This window comes from Diabrotica undecimpunctata, unplaced genomic scaffold, assembly GCF_040954645.1.
Source record: "Diabrotica undecimpunctata isolate CICGRU unplaced genomic scaffold, icDiaUnde3 ctg00000568.1, whole genome shotgun sequence".
Taxonomy (NCBI): domain Eukaryota; kingdom Metazoa; phylum Arthropoda; class Insecta; order Coleoptera; family Chrysomelidae; genus Diabrotica; species Diabrotica undecimpunctata.
In genome coordinates this window covers 5,328,983-5,346,565 of record NW_027311885.1, presented here as the reverse complement: position 1 = coordinate 5,346,565, position 17,583 = coordinate 5,328,983, and the positions used below count along the sequence as shown (strand labels likewise).

At 33.0% G+C, this 17,583-nt stretch overlaps 3 protein-coding genes across 3 annotated transcripts in view; 1 reads left to right on the top strand and 2 right to left on the bottom strand.

The window, feature by feature from the left end:
• LOC140431090 (DNA-binding protein Ets97D-like) overlaps window positions 1-17,583 on the top strand; it is a 122,437-nt gene that overhangs the window by 32,341 nt on the left and 72,513 nt on the right. The window lies entirely within an intron of this gene.
• Window positions 7,603-9,414, bottom strand: LOC140431113 (uncharacterized). The gene has a single exon (XM_072519032.1). The coding sequence runs from the start codon at window positions 9,412-9,414 to the stop codon at window positions 7,603-7,605; it is 1,812 nt and encodes a 603-aa protein (XP_072375133.1).
• LOC140431112 (uncharacterized) lies at window positions 9,499-12,358 on the bottom strand. The gene is made up of 2 exons (XM_072519031.1): window positions 10,277-12,358; window positions 9,499-10,149 (listed from the first exon to the last, which is right to left on the bottom strand). The coding sequence occupies exons 1-2, from the start codon at window positions 12,356-12,358 to the stop codon at window positions 9,499-9,501; spliced, it is 2,733 nt and encodes a 910-aa protein (XP_072375132.1).

Here is a 17,583-nt window from a genome sequence, read left to right as displayed (position 1 = left end):
AATAATTTACGGAAATATTTGCAAAAAAGCAGTTTTTTTGCACTAATTTATAAATTTAATTATTTTTTTAGTAACAAAATAAAATGTTATTAATACATTTCAGCATTGAGGAATTACCGTCTTTTAAATTTGTGCGAAATTTCCCCACGATCGGTCAAATAGTTTAAAAGTTATTCAATTTGTTTATCCCTGGGACTAATTATTTAAACCATTGATCTTGCCCTATGAATAATGCTAGACACATTTAACAAATTTCATAGGATTCTTTAAGACTTATACTATCTCAGAAGTTAAATGAATATTGAGTTTTCATCGAAATTATTTACAAAATAAACATTTGAAAAAGGGTTATGTTTTTTACTTATAAACAATTGTAATAACTTCTATATTTTTCAAGCTACAGACTTGCACGTACAACCATTAGATAGCTGGTAAAAAAACTCACATTTAACAAAAAAAATAAACCTTCTATGAACAATAGGAACGAAGTTAGCGACAATTTTTTTGTTAATTATATCTCCCTTGTTTATAAACATTAAGAAGTAAAATTTGCACAAATTTTGAATAAAAATCTAAACTTTATATTGAATTTTATAGCTATAAATTTTTCGAAACTTAAAACCTTTCGAAACGAAGTTACTTTTGAAAGATCGACATAGGAAAGTGGAGGGGAAACTGTTTTAGCTCCTCGCTGCAAAATTTAATATTATGGTTACGGATTTATCATTCAAAAGCTTCAACAGTTCTGTAGGAATTTCATCAGGTCCATTTGCTTTTCCATTTTTAGCGTTTATTATTGCGTATTCTACTTCTTCTTTCAATATGTCTGGCCCAGTTGCATTGATTATCTGAGTTAAGTTGTTTCTATCGTCTTCAAATAATTCATTCAGGTATTCTGTCCATCTTTTTATTTTATTCTCTAGATCTACAATAAGATTTCCATCTTTGTCTTTAAGTTTACCTATTTGGCATTTCTTTATGCTTCCTGTTATCTCTTTTACTTTTTTGTGCATATTGAACGCATCGTACTTTTTCTTATAGGTTTCCATTTCTTCACATTGTTCTTTAATCCACTCCTCTTTGGCTTCTTTTATTCTCTTTTTTATGTGTTTATTTATTTCTTTGTATTTGTCTGGGTAATTCTTCATCTTTCTTCTTTGTTCCATCAAGTCTAGTATATCTTGTGTCATCCACCCCTTATTCTTAGTTGTTGTTTTTGTAAGATGTTTCTTTCCTGCTGTTTGTATAGCTGTATTTATGTAGGTACTTTAATTTTTGGTTAACGTTGTTCATTTATTTCTTCTCCTGTTTCTTGTCGTATATTTTTGTTTCTAAGTTTATTTAAATCTAGGGACTTTCTGTGTGGTCTTCTAATCTTTTTTGGTCTCGCCTCTATCACAGTAACTACCGGATTATGATCTGAGCCTATATCAGCTCCTGGGTACGTCTTAGTACATTTAACAGCATTATGATACCTCCTTGCTATCATAATGTAGTCTATTTGATTTCTCACTATTTTTTCTATGGTATGTTGTGGAGATGTCCATGTATATAACCGTCGAGGAGGTAATTTGAAAAAGGTATTTGTTATTACGAAGTCTTCACTTTGGCAAAATTTAATCAATCGATCTCCTCTGTCATTTCTGTTTTCAAGCCCATATTTTCCTACTTGTTCTCCTACCTTACCTTGACCCACCTTGGCATTAAGATCGCCCATTAATATGTTAATGTATGGAAAGACTGACTTAATAAGTGAAGACAAACAACCTGCAACAAAAAGGTTCAGACCTGACAGTGAAGTCGAATAAATGAACCAAATTTTAACTTTTAAACCAATTTATGTAAAGAAAATAAAAAAAGTAAAGTTCAATAAACATTGCAAAATTTAATAAGGCAAGTGATGAAAAAATCGACTTATTTTATCAAAGCAGTAAGGCAGATTAGATTAATATTGTATATCATATTTGTAAGAAAAATAGAATAAAAATCAATATTGTTAATTATAAAAATACAAACAATTATAATTAATATAAGGAATATAATAATATAATGTGTAAAAAATTACCTGAAATTTAATTTATAAAATATATAAGTATTATTACATCATTGCACGTGGTGTTCGTGTGTATTAAGGTATAAAAAATGCTTATTAAAAGCTTAAAATTTTTGATGATGGAATGATTTATGGAATGATGAAAAAAAACTGATGATGGAATGATTTAATTCCGAAAAGATCTTCTTAAAAAAAAAAATTTAAGCTTTTAATAAGCATTTTTTATACCTTAATACACACGAACACCACGTGCTTTGTATTCAACAGGTATACTAGCCACTCCTGGATATCTCCACTTCATGGTTCGTTCCAGTTTCACTTTTAATTACATCATTGATATAAAATGAAAAAACATATGTTGATTTTCCGGGATTTTCCGAGATTTATGGGGGGTGAAAATTATGTCATCATTATTAATACTGCGACAGACTATTAGAACAAATTAAAAAAAAGTAAGTATTTAGGGTGAATTTCAAATGGACTCAATTTTTCCAAGTTTTTCCATATTTTCCGGCCAGTGAAAACTATGTAGTTATTCATATTTCGACGAGTTACCCCAGAATAAAAAAAAGAGGCTTGCAGCTGCAAAGAAAGTCGAGATAATGTAAATTTTTCCTACGTGTTGCAATTTGAAGTTCCGATGCCGAAAAAAAAAACGGAGCTGAAACAGATATCCTCTCCACTTTCCTATGTCGATCTTTCGAAAGTACCGTCCTTTCGAAAAATTAGATAAATTTTATAGCTATAAGTTTCAATATAAAGTTTAGATTTTCATTCAAAATTTGTGCAAATTTTACTTTTTAATGTTTATAAACAATGGAGATATGATTTTTTTAAAAATAGTCACTAACTTCGTTCCTATTGATCATAGAAGGTTTTTTATTTTTTAATGTGAGCTGTTTTATCAGCTATCCAATGGTTGTACGTACAAGTCTGTAGCTTGAAAAATATAGAAGTTATTACAATTGTTTATAAGTAAAAAACATACCCCTTTTTCAAACGTTTATTTTGTAAATAATTTCGATGAAAACTCAATATGCTTTTAACTTCGGAGATAGTCCAAGTCTTAAAGAAACCTATGAAATTTGCTGAATGTGTCTAGCATCATGCATAGGGCAAGCTCAATAGTTTAAATAATTAGCCTCAGGGATAAACAAATTAAATAACTTATAAAATATTTGACTGATTGGGGGGAAATTTCGCACAAATCTAAAAGATGGTAATTCCTTGATGTTTAAATGTATTAATACCATTTTATTTTGTTAATAAAAAAATTAATAAAATTTATAAATTAGTGCAAAAAACTGCTTTTTTGCAAATATCTCTGTAAATTATTTATCAATTTTAATTAAAAAAACGGGAATATAAAGATATTCTTGGCATAAAAAAATGACATAAATACTGTTTATTTAAAATATATTGGAAAAAATTTATAGACAAAAAATCAAATTGTGACCATAAATTATTGCTTAAAAAAAACGCAAGATAAAACTAGGAGTATCTTTTCATCTATTCATCATCTAGTATCCCCCACCTATGTCTTAAAAGCTTCAGATATCTGCGAAACATTTTTCCACCTTTTTTTTTAACCAGACTGGGCTAATAATTTTCTTTACTACTTTACACCAAATATTCACAAGTAGTTATAACGAATGTTTAAGTATAGGTATAGTTAATAAAGTAAAAATAAAAATTGATATAAACCAGGCATTAGAAGGAATTCCATATCCTAGAAAAAATATATTTTTTTTAAATTGTAAAAAGGTTACTTTGCTGTAGCGCCATCTATAACGTACTGCTTAAAACTATATAGAACCGTTGATTGAAATATGATTGAAATATTGGATATTTCAATCAACGATACAACCACAGAGTTCTATTAAAATAAACTAGAGGTCGAAGGAAGCCTGCTAGAGGGCGCTATTTGTCAGCGGAAAAAATAAGGGGCAAGAACTTTATAAACTTAACTGAATATAAGAAAATTTTGGAAGACCTCGCTTATGTTAGCTTTATTTATGATTTTTATAACGGAATAATAAAGTTTCGTAGGTACTTTATTAAATTGAACTTGTATGCAAGCAAAACGATGGTTTTGTGTCAATGCAGTTACAAAAAAGGTACCTATCCCGCGGTTTAATATTACTTTTAGGTATAAATGGGTTGAATGCCCTTTTAGGAACTTTTCTTCTACTATATTTTCTCCAAAGACTAAAAGTTTTTATTTAATTAATTTAGACAGCAGTGTTTCCTCACGTTTTTACGTTTGAAAATGTAAAAAACATTTTTTTATTTTCTGGTGAGTGCTAACCAATGACATATAAATATTACACGTCATTGGTGCTATCGCTAACATGACATTATACATAGATGTATTGTGCTATGACATTATATTATGACAAATGACAATGACAATGATTGTATGAAATCGAAATCTGAAATGAAATATTTCATAACCAACAAGTCCAAAATGTTTTTTTGTTGACGTTTGTGTTTAGTTTTATCACAGAATACTCCATCCCTTAGTATTCTGTGGTTTTATCAAATATAGACGCTTATAGAAGAATTGTTCAAATGGGCGATTTGGTTACGGTTTATACTTCAAAACACTCCTCCTAAGCATGGTACAATGAATACACAAGGTATGATACATAATGTTCCAAAATCAGTTCGCTTTCGCGCATGACGTAGTCAAGATCGCTTATTCCCGCAACATTTGAATGTAGTTGTATAGGAAAGACTTTTAATTTTAAGTTTTTTTATATAATTTGGCTAATTTAATTATAGTAATTATAAAGAGATGATAAAATTATGTTATTATAATATTTATCCTTTATAAAACATATATATCCTTTATAAGACAAGTTTTAATTATCTTTTATTACACGTAGGTACAGGTTAATTAACTTATACTCCAGAGTTCGATATTTCAGATGTTTAAAAAGATACAGAAAAGTGGTAATGGAGGTACACAAAATTTGTACGTATATATACCTACTGAACTAAACACAAAATCAAAATAAATAATGACAAAGTCAACTTTATTTATATCGAATGAGCTAGCTGGCCATCGAATATGAGTGTAGTGAGGGCACACAATATTGCACAACATTTAAAATGACATTTTTGTAATATTTACACATAAAATTATCTTGGTATTGTTTATAATAATGATAACATTGTATATTTTAATAATGATAACATGATTTAACAAAGAAAAATATGTTATTTTGGAAGATGCTAAATTGATTTCCTCCGAAACAGTTCTTATTACAAATTGCATAGCAGGCTGAGGCTAGTTTCTTACTTAACAAATCCATATGAAAAAACCATTTAAGGTTTCATGACTAATAAATAATAAAAATAAAGATTTAGACTTACGTCGTTGACCTAGAAGTAGTAAGAAGCTGCTCAACATACTTTTTGGACTCTCTGTGTTCGCCTCCTTGTACGCGTTTCTTTTGGTTGGTTAAAAGGGCAGCCGATGTTAATTTAGGCAAATAAAGGCTAGGTACTGCCTCAGGTTTGAGTTTTAGACCCTTTTTAGAAACGTAATTTAAAAGTTCCTGTTGTAGATTTCTTTGGTAATCTTCAGTTTTAAAATGTGTATAACAAATTCTTGCAGTATTATAATTAAAATTATCCTATCTACAACAAGATAATTATAATCCACAGTTTTCTGGTCACGCTATCTTTAGGAAATGTATGAAACCTAAAGATTTTATCTTCATTGTCACTATTGCAACAAGCAATTGCACAGCTTACTTTGAAAAAGGTACAAAACCAGATATACAATGGCAAATAAAAACTTTCAGTTTTACAAAAAAATACTATACAGTATAAATAAATAGTAACTAAACACCATTTGTATAAAGACACATATATAAGCATATATCTAAATTATTTTTCTATTATAAAATAGATGACTCAGTCAGTACTGAGATACTTTAAAATATATTTATTATCTCATAACTTGCAATTTGCAATAGTCACCATTGATAACCGATATTATTGTTGAACTTTTGTTTTTATACAAGCTTCCTATCTTGCCGGTGTAAAGTCGTCTGAAGTCGATATTTATTGTGTTTTGCGTTTGAACTAATTTGTGTCTTATTTTCATATTATTATATTATTTGATAAGTAAATTTTGCATATAATAATCGGTAGGTTATAGTAATGTGTATATTTTTTATTTTACTAAATTTCATTATAACTCATCTAAAATACCATATTGAATTCTAAAACAGATTTTTCTCTATTGTACTCTATTTTGTTTTTATTTTAGTAAAACTGCTTGGAAGTGAGTGACAGTGAATCAGAATAAGCAAATCTACTACTATTTACCTATTCACAGTATTTCCTCTGCAGAAAATTTTTAAATTTCAAATGATTTGCATACAATAAGAGTACTTATATTATTAGTATATGTATGAAAACAAAAATAAATATTTCGCCTGAATCTCTAGGAGAAGTAAAGGTTTTACGCTACTGAAAATATATTTTTTATTCAATTATAACCAAAACAAAACATTTAAAAAAATTAGATCACTTTTTAACCATAATTTCAAAATTAATGTGTACGTTAAGCTGTAATAATGGGTTCGAGGTGGCTCAGGCGATCTTAACTACGTCACACTCCTGGGCCAGCTGTCAAATGTCATGCGCAATATCATACCTTGTGTATTCATTGTACCTGTTGGTTGTATCAATGTAAATCTACCCGTTCTACATCAATATCGTTCGATGGAATAAAAGTCCCAAATTATCAACAATAACTTCTATTCAAAAATTACAGGCGGTTTTAAAATGAAATAATTCTAAAGAATATATCGGTGGTAAGTTCATAAAGGTACTGATTTTACAATCTTTTAAATTAATATAAACATGCCACGGCTTCGCCGAAATAAAAACATAATCAAAGCGGGAAGTCGTTAAATTTAATTACACACTCTCGACGTGAGACATAAACATAAAAACCACGTCGCCCTAATATTCAGAATAAACATCTTTTAAGTGCATCTTACGCTTAATAAGCAATAATGCTACTAAAATAATCTACTGAGTGTCTCTGACATCCTCCCACCTGAGGCAAAGTTACAATAAGAAACGTGACTCACAAACAATCAGAGACAACAACATAAAAAATAAAAGAAAACCTTCTATACAAGAAACAGAAACAATAACACACAAGAAAATTAAAACATTCTACAAACTAGTTCATAAAAAAGTCAGTATATCTAGCAGATGTTTTAACCTTACGCCCACTCCGCGTAACGTAGCGCGTATCACTTTTGTGCGTTTCGGGTACTCTGCTTTTAAACACTTCTGTCTTCGCGTCATCACACTCGTTTGCACTTTCAACCGCGCGCACCTCAACTTCTTTCCACTGGGCTCGAGAAGAGATGCCTGGATCGTTGTTTCCCTCAGAGTCCAAGTTGTTCGAATTGCCCTCTCTTCGGATAGAATTGACTGTGCATTCCAAAGGGTACAAGCGTTGCACAGGTCTCAGAAATTGTCCCCTTTTGGTATTAACTCTCACAAGTCGCACTTCCTTATCTTTTCCAGGAAGAAGTTCGACTACTCGACCAAGTGGCCAATTGATGATGGCTTCGCAATCGCAAATTACCGTCATTAAACTTTCGTAGTCTAGCGAGGCCTGTCCTAACACTTTGCGCAATAACTGCTTCAAAACCCCCACAAGTCTTTCCCAAAATTCTCCCACGCGGCCGTAGGATGGTTAAATCGCCATTGAATACGTTCGACACTATTGCTCTCGGCGATTTTCTCAAAGTCCACTCAAAAGCATTTTCAGTACCAACAAAATTGGTCCCATTATCACTATAAATAGTCTTTGGACGACCTCGTCGGACAATAAAGCGTCTTAAAGCCTGCATAAAACTAACAACCAATAATGCAGTACAAAGTTCAAGGTGTACGGCACGATACACGGCACATGTGAAGAGGCATACCCACACCTTTTCTCCAGTCCTCAGATATAGAGGGTCTGCGAAATCAACCCCTGTTATTTCAAACGCGTTGGCATCTCGAACACGATCAACTGGTAATGGAGGTGCACTCACGATAAAAGGTTTGGCATTTTGTCTCTTGCACCCGACACAATTGGAAATTGCAGATTTTATAGTCCGACGTCCTCCTAGAATCCAATAATTTTGACGTAATCTGCTCATAAGTCCCTGTGTCCCACTATGACATGATTTTAAGTGTTCTCTGAATATAAGCTGATTGACCAAAAAATGTTTGGCAGGCAAAACTATGGGAAATAGAAAGCTTTTACAGTCGCTTCTGTTACTGATCCGTGACTTTAGTCGAATTAAGTCATCATCATCTTTGTAAACGTCCATGCCACATAGTCGTTTATCGTTCTTATCGCAGAAGGACTCCTTTTGCACTATACGAAGAACAAAAATTTCGGCTCGGTCAATTTCCTCGGAGCATAAGTGACCTCTGAGTCGATCTTTATTTCTTGAGTTATGAAGAAATCGGAATATCCATGCACACATACGGAGAGTCTTCAGATATTGGGAAAAGTAACCAAAATGCCAATCATCTAATGACATCTTCGAATGCTCATCATTAATTAATGTGGCAACCAATTTGACCTTCCTCTCTTGATTGATCTCATCTTCATTGTAATCCAGATCTACTTGAGGATCAATCGCCAGGTCCTGATAAAGCCATTGTGGCCCCTCCCACCATCTTGATTCGAGTAACTGCTTGGCTGAACAACCCCGCGATGGAAGGTCAGCAGGATTCAGTCTACCAGGAACGTGGTGCCAGTTTTCACCATGAGATAATTTCCGTATCTCTGACACACGATTCCAGACAAATGTGGACCATTCCTTGGGTCTCCTTATCCATGACAGTACGGTGGTCGAGTCACTCCAGAAAAAAAATTCCATTTCAATGTTGAGGCTTTCCTTGACAGTAGTATATAGCCTTACACCAATCACCGCAGCCATTAACTCCAGACGAGGTATTGACAGCTTTTTTATTGGGGCTACCCTTGATTTAGCCGCTAAGAGATGTACGAATACACGCCCGTCCCTAATTAATCTCAAAAATACCACAGCGGAAAAGGCTTCCTTGCTGGCATCGTAAAATGTATGAAACGTCCAGTGTTCTGCTTCCTCAGTACCAGCGTTTATCCACCTAGGTATCTTTATTGCATTTAGATAAGAAAGCTGTTTTATCCAGCTACGGAAAAGAGTTTCCAGTTCCTCGTCAACCGGCGTGTCCCATCCCAGTTGCTTCTCCCATGTTTTCTGTAACCACAGCTTTGGTAGTAGGGTGACTGGGTAACTGTAACCTATGGGGTCAAATATTCGTTGTGCTTGGGATAGCATCAATCTTTTGGTTACCGATTTACTTAAAATCTGTTCGATATCTTCGTCGTCTTGGTTTATAGATAAAGTGTCATCCAGCTTGTTCTACTTAATACCCAGAACCACCGTAAAAATGTTAAAGGAATCATTTTGAACTTGGTGAGTAAACTCCCACCCTCTTAAGTCGAATTTTCCTTTAGCCATTATCATATTTGCCTCTTTGATAAACGTTTTCAATTCTATTTCACTAGCAACACTAGTAACACAGTTGTCCACGTAAAAACTGTTTGACAGTTTCTTAACAGTGTCTGTAGTAAAAGAAGCTTTCGAGTCATCCACAAGTTTTGACAGATGATATTCTAATGAAGCTCCCAACAAGAACGGGCTACTGTTGATTCCAAACACTACCCGTCGATGACGAAACACTTTAAGGTTGTTCTCCTTATCATACCATAGAAATCGAAGGAAATCTCTGTCTTTCGGATGTACACTGATCTGTAGAAAAGCTTTGCTAATGTCTGAAGTTACTCCAAATTTCTGCTGTCTGAACCTCAACAAAATAGCGGGAATTAGCTCAATTAAATTCACCCCCTTTCGCCCTGCACCGAAACTGCATCCGAACCTTGCATCGAAAACTGGTCGTATTTTCGTAGTAATGCTACTTGGTTTAATCACTGGCCGGTGTGGTAGGTAATGGGCTTCCTGGTTCCTTTGCTCCTCCACTACCTCCTCAATAATATTGTCATTTAACCACTCCTGAAATACTTGGTCATATGCCTCAAAATAACCATCCTTAGTAATCTTCTTCACCGTGTTATCTAATCTACTTTTTGCCAAGTGATAGTTACTAGGCTGGATGTCCCTCCAACCATGGGAGCCTAACTTCATATCGTCCATCGGTGTCAACAGAAATGGTTTCCAGAAAAAGTTTCTTTGCTGCTAATGCGGTTTCATCGCGAGTCTTCCTTTCCATTGGATCATTTATGCCTAGTACGTCGAGCTCCCAAAGATTCGTAATAGGGGCATTATTGACAAAAAGAGAGAGCGAGATCATAGATAAGTTACTATGCGTTTCAACTGGTATCTTTCCCATTAGAGTCCAGCCTAATAGGGTCTCTATCGCTACCAAGTTACAATTCAAAATATGTCTTCTTCCAGTGTAAAGTTTGCCCGCGATATCTGATCCTATCAAAAGTTCAATTGGAGTAGAATCATATGAGTCAGATATTTCAATATTTAATTTACGAAGCTCTTCCGTCCAGGGCCCATCGAATATGGAAGATACACTATTGCAAATAACAGCTTGATCCAGTGCTTCAAAGGTACAACTATAAGTATCGTGATTTAATTCCACGTCATAGCAATCATGATTTTGCATCAAAAAACTTCCTCCGAATAACCCATGAACGAGACTAATTTTTCCTTTTGACTGATATCCCAAAAATTTAGTTGTCGCCTTCAAAATATATGATTTCTGCGATCCAGTATCAATCAATGCTCGCACATGTCTCGATTTACCTAAATGAGTCATTTTTACGCGCAGCATCTGCAAAAAAACCTGTGTGTTCGTATTAGAACTATTCGCAAGTGCCTGATCGACTTTCGCTACCGTATTATCTTGTTGTTTTTGCTCCAAATTATTTGCCTTTGTTCTATTAAATGAAAGTGTCGGACACATTAGAGAAACATGTGATCTACTACAAACTAAGCAACTTAAATGACCTCGACATTTTCGAGCTTGATGGCCAATTTTTAAGCATCGAAAGCATGCACCCTTTTGTGCCAAAATATTTCTTTTTTGCTCGTAGGTCAACTTCTGAGCTTTAAAGCAGCCAGTACTGTCGTGCGAATTTTGGCAAAAAAGGCACTTCGTTGTCACTTCTGAATTTATTAGACCCATTGCCGTAGAAAAGTTTTCTTGTGGTATCCGCGATTTCTGACTAGGCCGTTTAACATCTCTATTTGCTGCACTAGGTAGATCAAAGCCTTCCACCGCTAAAGAAATGTGCTGTTCATTATCGACTTCCTTTTTCAAAAAGTGCATGAGATTGTTAAGTCGATTTTCTATAGTAGAAACGCCCACCGTATTTATAAAAGCTTGTGATCCAGCGACCTCGGGTCCCTCGGGAATACGTTGCCAAACTCTCAATAGTTCCGATGGTAAACACGATTCTACTAACGAAAACAGCATCGCCGCGTAATTATCTGATTTTATCCCAAGTGTCTCTAACGCCCGTAATTGAGTTTCGAGATTGTCGTACAACAAAGATAAATCCCTTTTATTGCCAGACGAGGTGTTATTAATTACTAATTTTAGCAACTCCCGCACGTATACCTCTATTTGCAAATCATCCCGCCCGAATCGCGAAAGAAGACAGTCTACCATTTTACCATAATTGTTCCCAGTGGCTGGAAAACTATCAACTAACTGTCTTGCCCGACTACCCATTAACGTACATTGGACCAGATATTCCACTTTATCATTTAAATCTATATCCGGATCATTATGTATCTTTTGAAACTGGGACCAGAAGGGCAACCAGTTTCTGATATTTCCATCAAACTTCTTAAGTTCTAGAGTAGGTAATTTAAATTTACGCCTACCTGATCTGCTGCCTACACTACTTTCCGAGGCCATGGAGTCTACCTCTTCACCTGGCTCGTCCCGCGGCTTCTGTAGAAAATCCTCAGCCTGTGTGTTCAGGTCGGTAAATTTCCTTAGATAAACTTCGCTACCATCTATCTCTGCCAACAAGTCTGCTTCACTTTCATCACTTTCCAACAGACACTGGTATATATCGCTGTCAACTTTCCTTAGATCCTCATATTTTTGTTTCAAAATTTCTAAGGTCACCACGATTAAACCTACCTTTCCTTCCGGTGCCGACAACAGCTCTTCCAACTCTTTCGCCGATTTAGTAAAGGTGGTACGGAGTACTTTACGGTGCTTTTTGTTTTGATCCATGATTCACAATGCACACTTGAACAAACTACACACGTTTATCGGAACAACAACAAATTAAACGTGCGGTCAAGTGTGTCCGGTTAGATCACTACACTTTCGGCACACCCGGTATACTCAAAAACGATTATTCCCATAAACTGCCCGTCCTGTCACGGTCGCCAAATGTTGGTTGTATCAATGTAAATCTACCCGTTCTACATCAATATCGTTCGATGGAATAAAAGTCCGAAATTATCAACAATAACTTCTATTCAAAAATTACAGGCGGTTTTAAAATGAAATAATTCTAAAGAATATATCGGTGGTAAGTTCATAAAGGTACTGATTTTACAATCTTTTAAATTAATATAAACATGCCACGGCTTCGCCGAAATAAAAACATAATCAAAGCGGGAAGTCGTTAAATTTAATTACACACTCTCGACGTGAGACATAAACATAAAAACCACGTCGCCCTAATATTTAGAATAAACATCTTTTAAGTGCATCTTACGCTTAATAAGCAATAATGCTACTAAAATAATCTACTGAGTGTCTCTGACAGTACCATGCCTCCTGAGGGTGGCTGCATAAACTCAAATCGTGGCGCCGTAGCGAAAATTTCATAATGAAATATGTAGTTAGGGGGAAGTGGGAAAGGAGTACGAACGGGTAACTTTGCATCTACAACAAATTTTATCTAGAAATGTATGACATTTACTAAAATATCATCTTCATAACTGATTTTTTTATTCATATATGAATGAATGAATAAATTATTGGTTTTAAAAATGAAACCAAATGTTAACTTAGTGTTTAATTACTACATAGTATATTCAACTAAATAATATTCTTTTCATTATATATATATATATATATATATATATATATATATATATATATATATATATATAAGAGTAAGAAAAAAGAAGTGCTTGTGACTCGTTTGGAAAAAATATGAAATAAAATATTTATATATCTCTATATGTATATCGACATTTGTTAAAATAAATGTTAAAGATATATTAAAAAACAAAAAAAGTAAAATAAAAATATATGAGAAATATATATACATATACATTGGTACTTATTATTTCTCAGTATGTGGCCTAAGTATGATGTTTTTCTAACTTTTACTGTGTTAAAAAGTTTTCTTTCCTTGCCTATGCCTTTATGGAACTGCAGAAGTTCATTTTGACCTCAGATAGGAGCCTCATCAAGTGCTTGCTCCAGTTTGTTAATGATCAAATTTGCTTGAGCCCGATCTAGTTGAGTAACAGGATGGTGCCTGTGTGCTACCACTTTTGTCAGGGTGCTTTATAACCTAGTCTGCTCGTTAGAGCACCTTGAGTTCTTAGCAACTCTGTTACGAGGGGGTTGATGGTATTCTCCCGAAGTCTCTTTTTATCGTCGGGTGTTGCTGATTTGAATTTCTAAGGATTTGCTATGGTCTATGTCCCAGCAGCCATTTTTGCCTTTTTCTTATCTTCCTTTGTTGAGCTCTAGTGAGGAGTTATTTGAGACTTACTTATTTATTTTTTAATTTAAAAATCCGAAATTATACTACACAATTTCGAATTCTCCAATTATAAAAAATAATTCTTTGGTGTATGTGTTAAAAAGCAATCCTAGCGTACTAATAAGATCAGGAATTTTTTTTTGATCAAAACACCTTACAATTTTTTGAGCTTTCTCTCCCGGTGATTGACTTTTAATTAATTTTATTTATAGTTTATAAAAAGAGAGTTTTAATTATATTATTTGTAGATTTGTACATTATTTCAATTAAAAATTTGAATCATAATAATTTTTCTAAAAAGATTAATTAATTAAAAGTTAAAACAATATTATTTTCTCTAAAAAATTTTATAAAACGCAAAAATTTAATCCTATTCTACGACCACGCGGCATCTATATATAAAAATATCCAAAGTTGCATTTATTGCCCCACTCTTTCATATTTTAGAAGCAATAGTAGAGCATAGTAGAGCCACAGCTGACATGACCGTTCCTTAGTGCTTAGGCCCATATTTATAGTCGGTACTCAAGTATCGGTCGATGCTTGAGGTCGACCTTGAGTCGTTTTTGTGTTTTATAAACGGATCTCGAGCACGAAATCGAGCTTGAGTACACAAAAATGACAGCTCGTGCTCAAGCATCGGATCGACCTGCCTTGAGCACGGGATCCTAACCTAACTTGTTTGTTTATATTTATATTTTTTTCCAATTCGCTTCAATACAATCAAAGAATATAGACGCTTATTAAGCTGCCATGACTTAATCCTGGATGTTGAACAACAATATCCATAATCTCAAAAAACAAAAAATGTATATATTGTATCAAAGAATATAAGCGTCTATATTCTTTGATACAATATAATATACATTTTTTGTTTTTTGAGATTATGGATATTGTTGTTCAACATCCAGGATTAAGTCATGGCAGCTTAATATTTGATCAAAGTTTATTAAGAGTTAGACAGGAAAGAGGACAAATTCCAGAATTATTAATAGGTGAATTATTATGAATAGTGAATATTATGCATGCAGCACAGGCACTATCTACTTACTCCAGCATTAAAGCAAGGTATTTATTGATAATGGGCTAAACAAAAAATAGGTTATTTGATAGATATATCTTTTTAGGTAATGATCAACAAAATAGATATAATAGTGCACATGTAATAAATGTTGCCAAAAGACTATTTAGAACCCGGAAAATATGGTTTCCCTGTCTGCAATGAAGCCTACAAATCAAATTAAATACATATCTTGCAATAATAAGTGTTACAGCAGTACTCTGCAATATGTGTTTACAGGAAAATAATTATAAATAGTGATGATGATTTTCTAGAAAATACTGATGTGCCAGAAAATACAATGTTATGCATGAGAATGTGAATATATTATTGAATATATATATATATATATATATATATATATATATATATATATATATATATATATATATATATATATATATATATATATATATATACCCGGTATTTAGGCGTTCGACGCCCTTCCGGTAGGGATCTATGGAGGAGTATCACCTAGCCGCAAGCCCTTATCTCTTGCCGTACTGCTCCACCATAGGCCGATCAGATACCAGCATATTCTAGACTAAGCCGCAGATTCATTTTAGAATTTTAAACTGCTGCGTTAGCCTTTTTGTTTTCTGCACACCGAGCCGGGGATCGAACTGACATCTCTCGCATTGAAGCGAAGGAGAAGCCAGCCGCCCAGCCCGCTTGGCTAATCCGATCGACGTATATATATTATTGAATACCTATGTTAAATGTAATTCTTTTTTATTTTATATGTCGAAATGTATTTTTTATATTTTAATTTAAAATAAATGAGGGATATACCAAAGAATATAGACGCTTATATAAGCGTCTATATTCTTTGGTTATACTATAGTCAGACAACTTAAGCAAGTATATTTTTATTGAGTTCGAGTTGTCTCTCTCATTTTAAATAAGTGTTTATTCATTTCACAAAATCTTTCCTTATCAAATATAAAATTAATTACACATTTAAAATATTAATATTCTTTATTTGAAAATATATTTATAACCTTCACGATAAGTAAATTTGAAAGTAACAATTTATAAAACTAAAAAATGGAATAATATCAGGGTTGTTAAATATAAAATAATATAATAATCGCTTTACAACCACCATAGTATACATTAAAACCAAAATCACCAAAAAAAAATAACCACAACTAGTATTTACATTTAGAATTTTTAACAGTTTTCAATATAATACATTAAGTACAAAATACTACATACTAGTACTAGTATTTACATTTAGAATTTTTAACAGTTTTCAATGTAATACATTAAGTACAAAATAAGAATAGTTATTATATAAATGATTGTTTTAAAAATCCATAACTATAGATTACTATTAACCTTTGGAATAATTCAAACCTTTTTTTGCGAATGTTTTTTATTTGCAATTATAATAGCTACTACTCCATTAGTAGTAGTGTTTGTTATTACTGTTACATATTGCCATAAGTATATTTAAGATTACTTACCATTTGAAGCACATTGACATATTCTATAGGAACAACAGGTGTCATATTACATGTATTACTTGAAATTCTTATTATATGTACAGGTAAGATTTCTCAAAATTATCATACATAACAACTCTTTATTTTAAACTGGAAAAGCAATGGATGGAGTCAGATAATTCTGATGTTACAGTAATTAAACTTACATGTCCTCCTATCTGGTGGGCCTCCTTTTGTTCTACAATTATACTAAGTATGAAAATATAGTAAATTTACCTCTTCCAAATACTTCTGTGTTGTCCCAAGGACAGACTATGCTTACATATATATCGGGAACAGCAACTTTCACAAACTCCAGCACTACATCAGGCTTTGGCTTTTTTAAAGGGCCATCACATGTAGCCAGCATGCTGTTGTTTCTCTGCATTTTCTATGATAAAAATTTTGATTGAATAAATAATTGATTGAATAAATAAGTATTTTACCTCTGTTCAATTTGTTTTACAATTTTCGTAGCTGTTCTGAAGTCCTTAATATATCTACCTCAGGCTGGCAGTTATATAATATGCTGTATTGTACTCCTAACCCTTCTTTTTTCATTAAGGAAGCACCGTCTGTCCTTTTATTCTCTACAGTATTATTTTCCTTTACCAGCTGGATTAAAAACACCTTTCCTTTTGTTAAATACCCTGCATATTTAGTACAATTTAAGCTCATCTAAAAATCGACATAATTGAAATTTATTCCCTCGAATGCATATTTTTTATAATACATGACATACCTTAAAATTATTTATTAAAAATTAATTTTTTTAATACACAACATGCCTCTTCTTCAATAAAGCTAAATTTGGCGCTAAAAATGTTTAAATAAAGTTTGGTGACAATGATAATAATTGACAGAATCTTCTTTTTATAGGATGCCATTATATCAAATTTACTTAAAATCCCTAATTTTCGTGCTTGAGATCAATCTTGTACGAGAATACCCGAAGTACCGTTTATAGAACACAACAAATACTTGAGCATGACTTTGACGTAAGTTCGACTTGGCGGAGCACGTGCTCAAGCACGAGCTTGAGTACCGACTATAAATTCGGGGCTTAGTGGTACCACGTGCAACACGTGCGTTCCACTCGACCCACTTTTCTTTATCTATGTCCCTTTTTGTTAACTTTCAAAAATAACAGTGAACAATTGTTCTATAAGCGTCTATATTC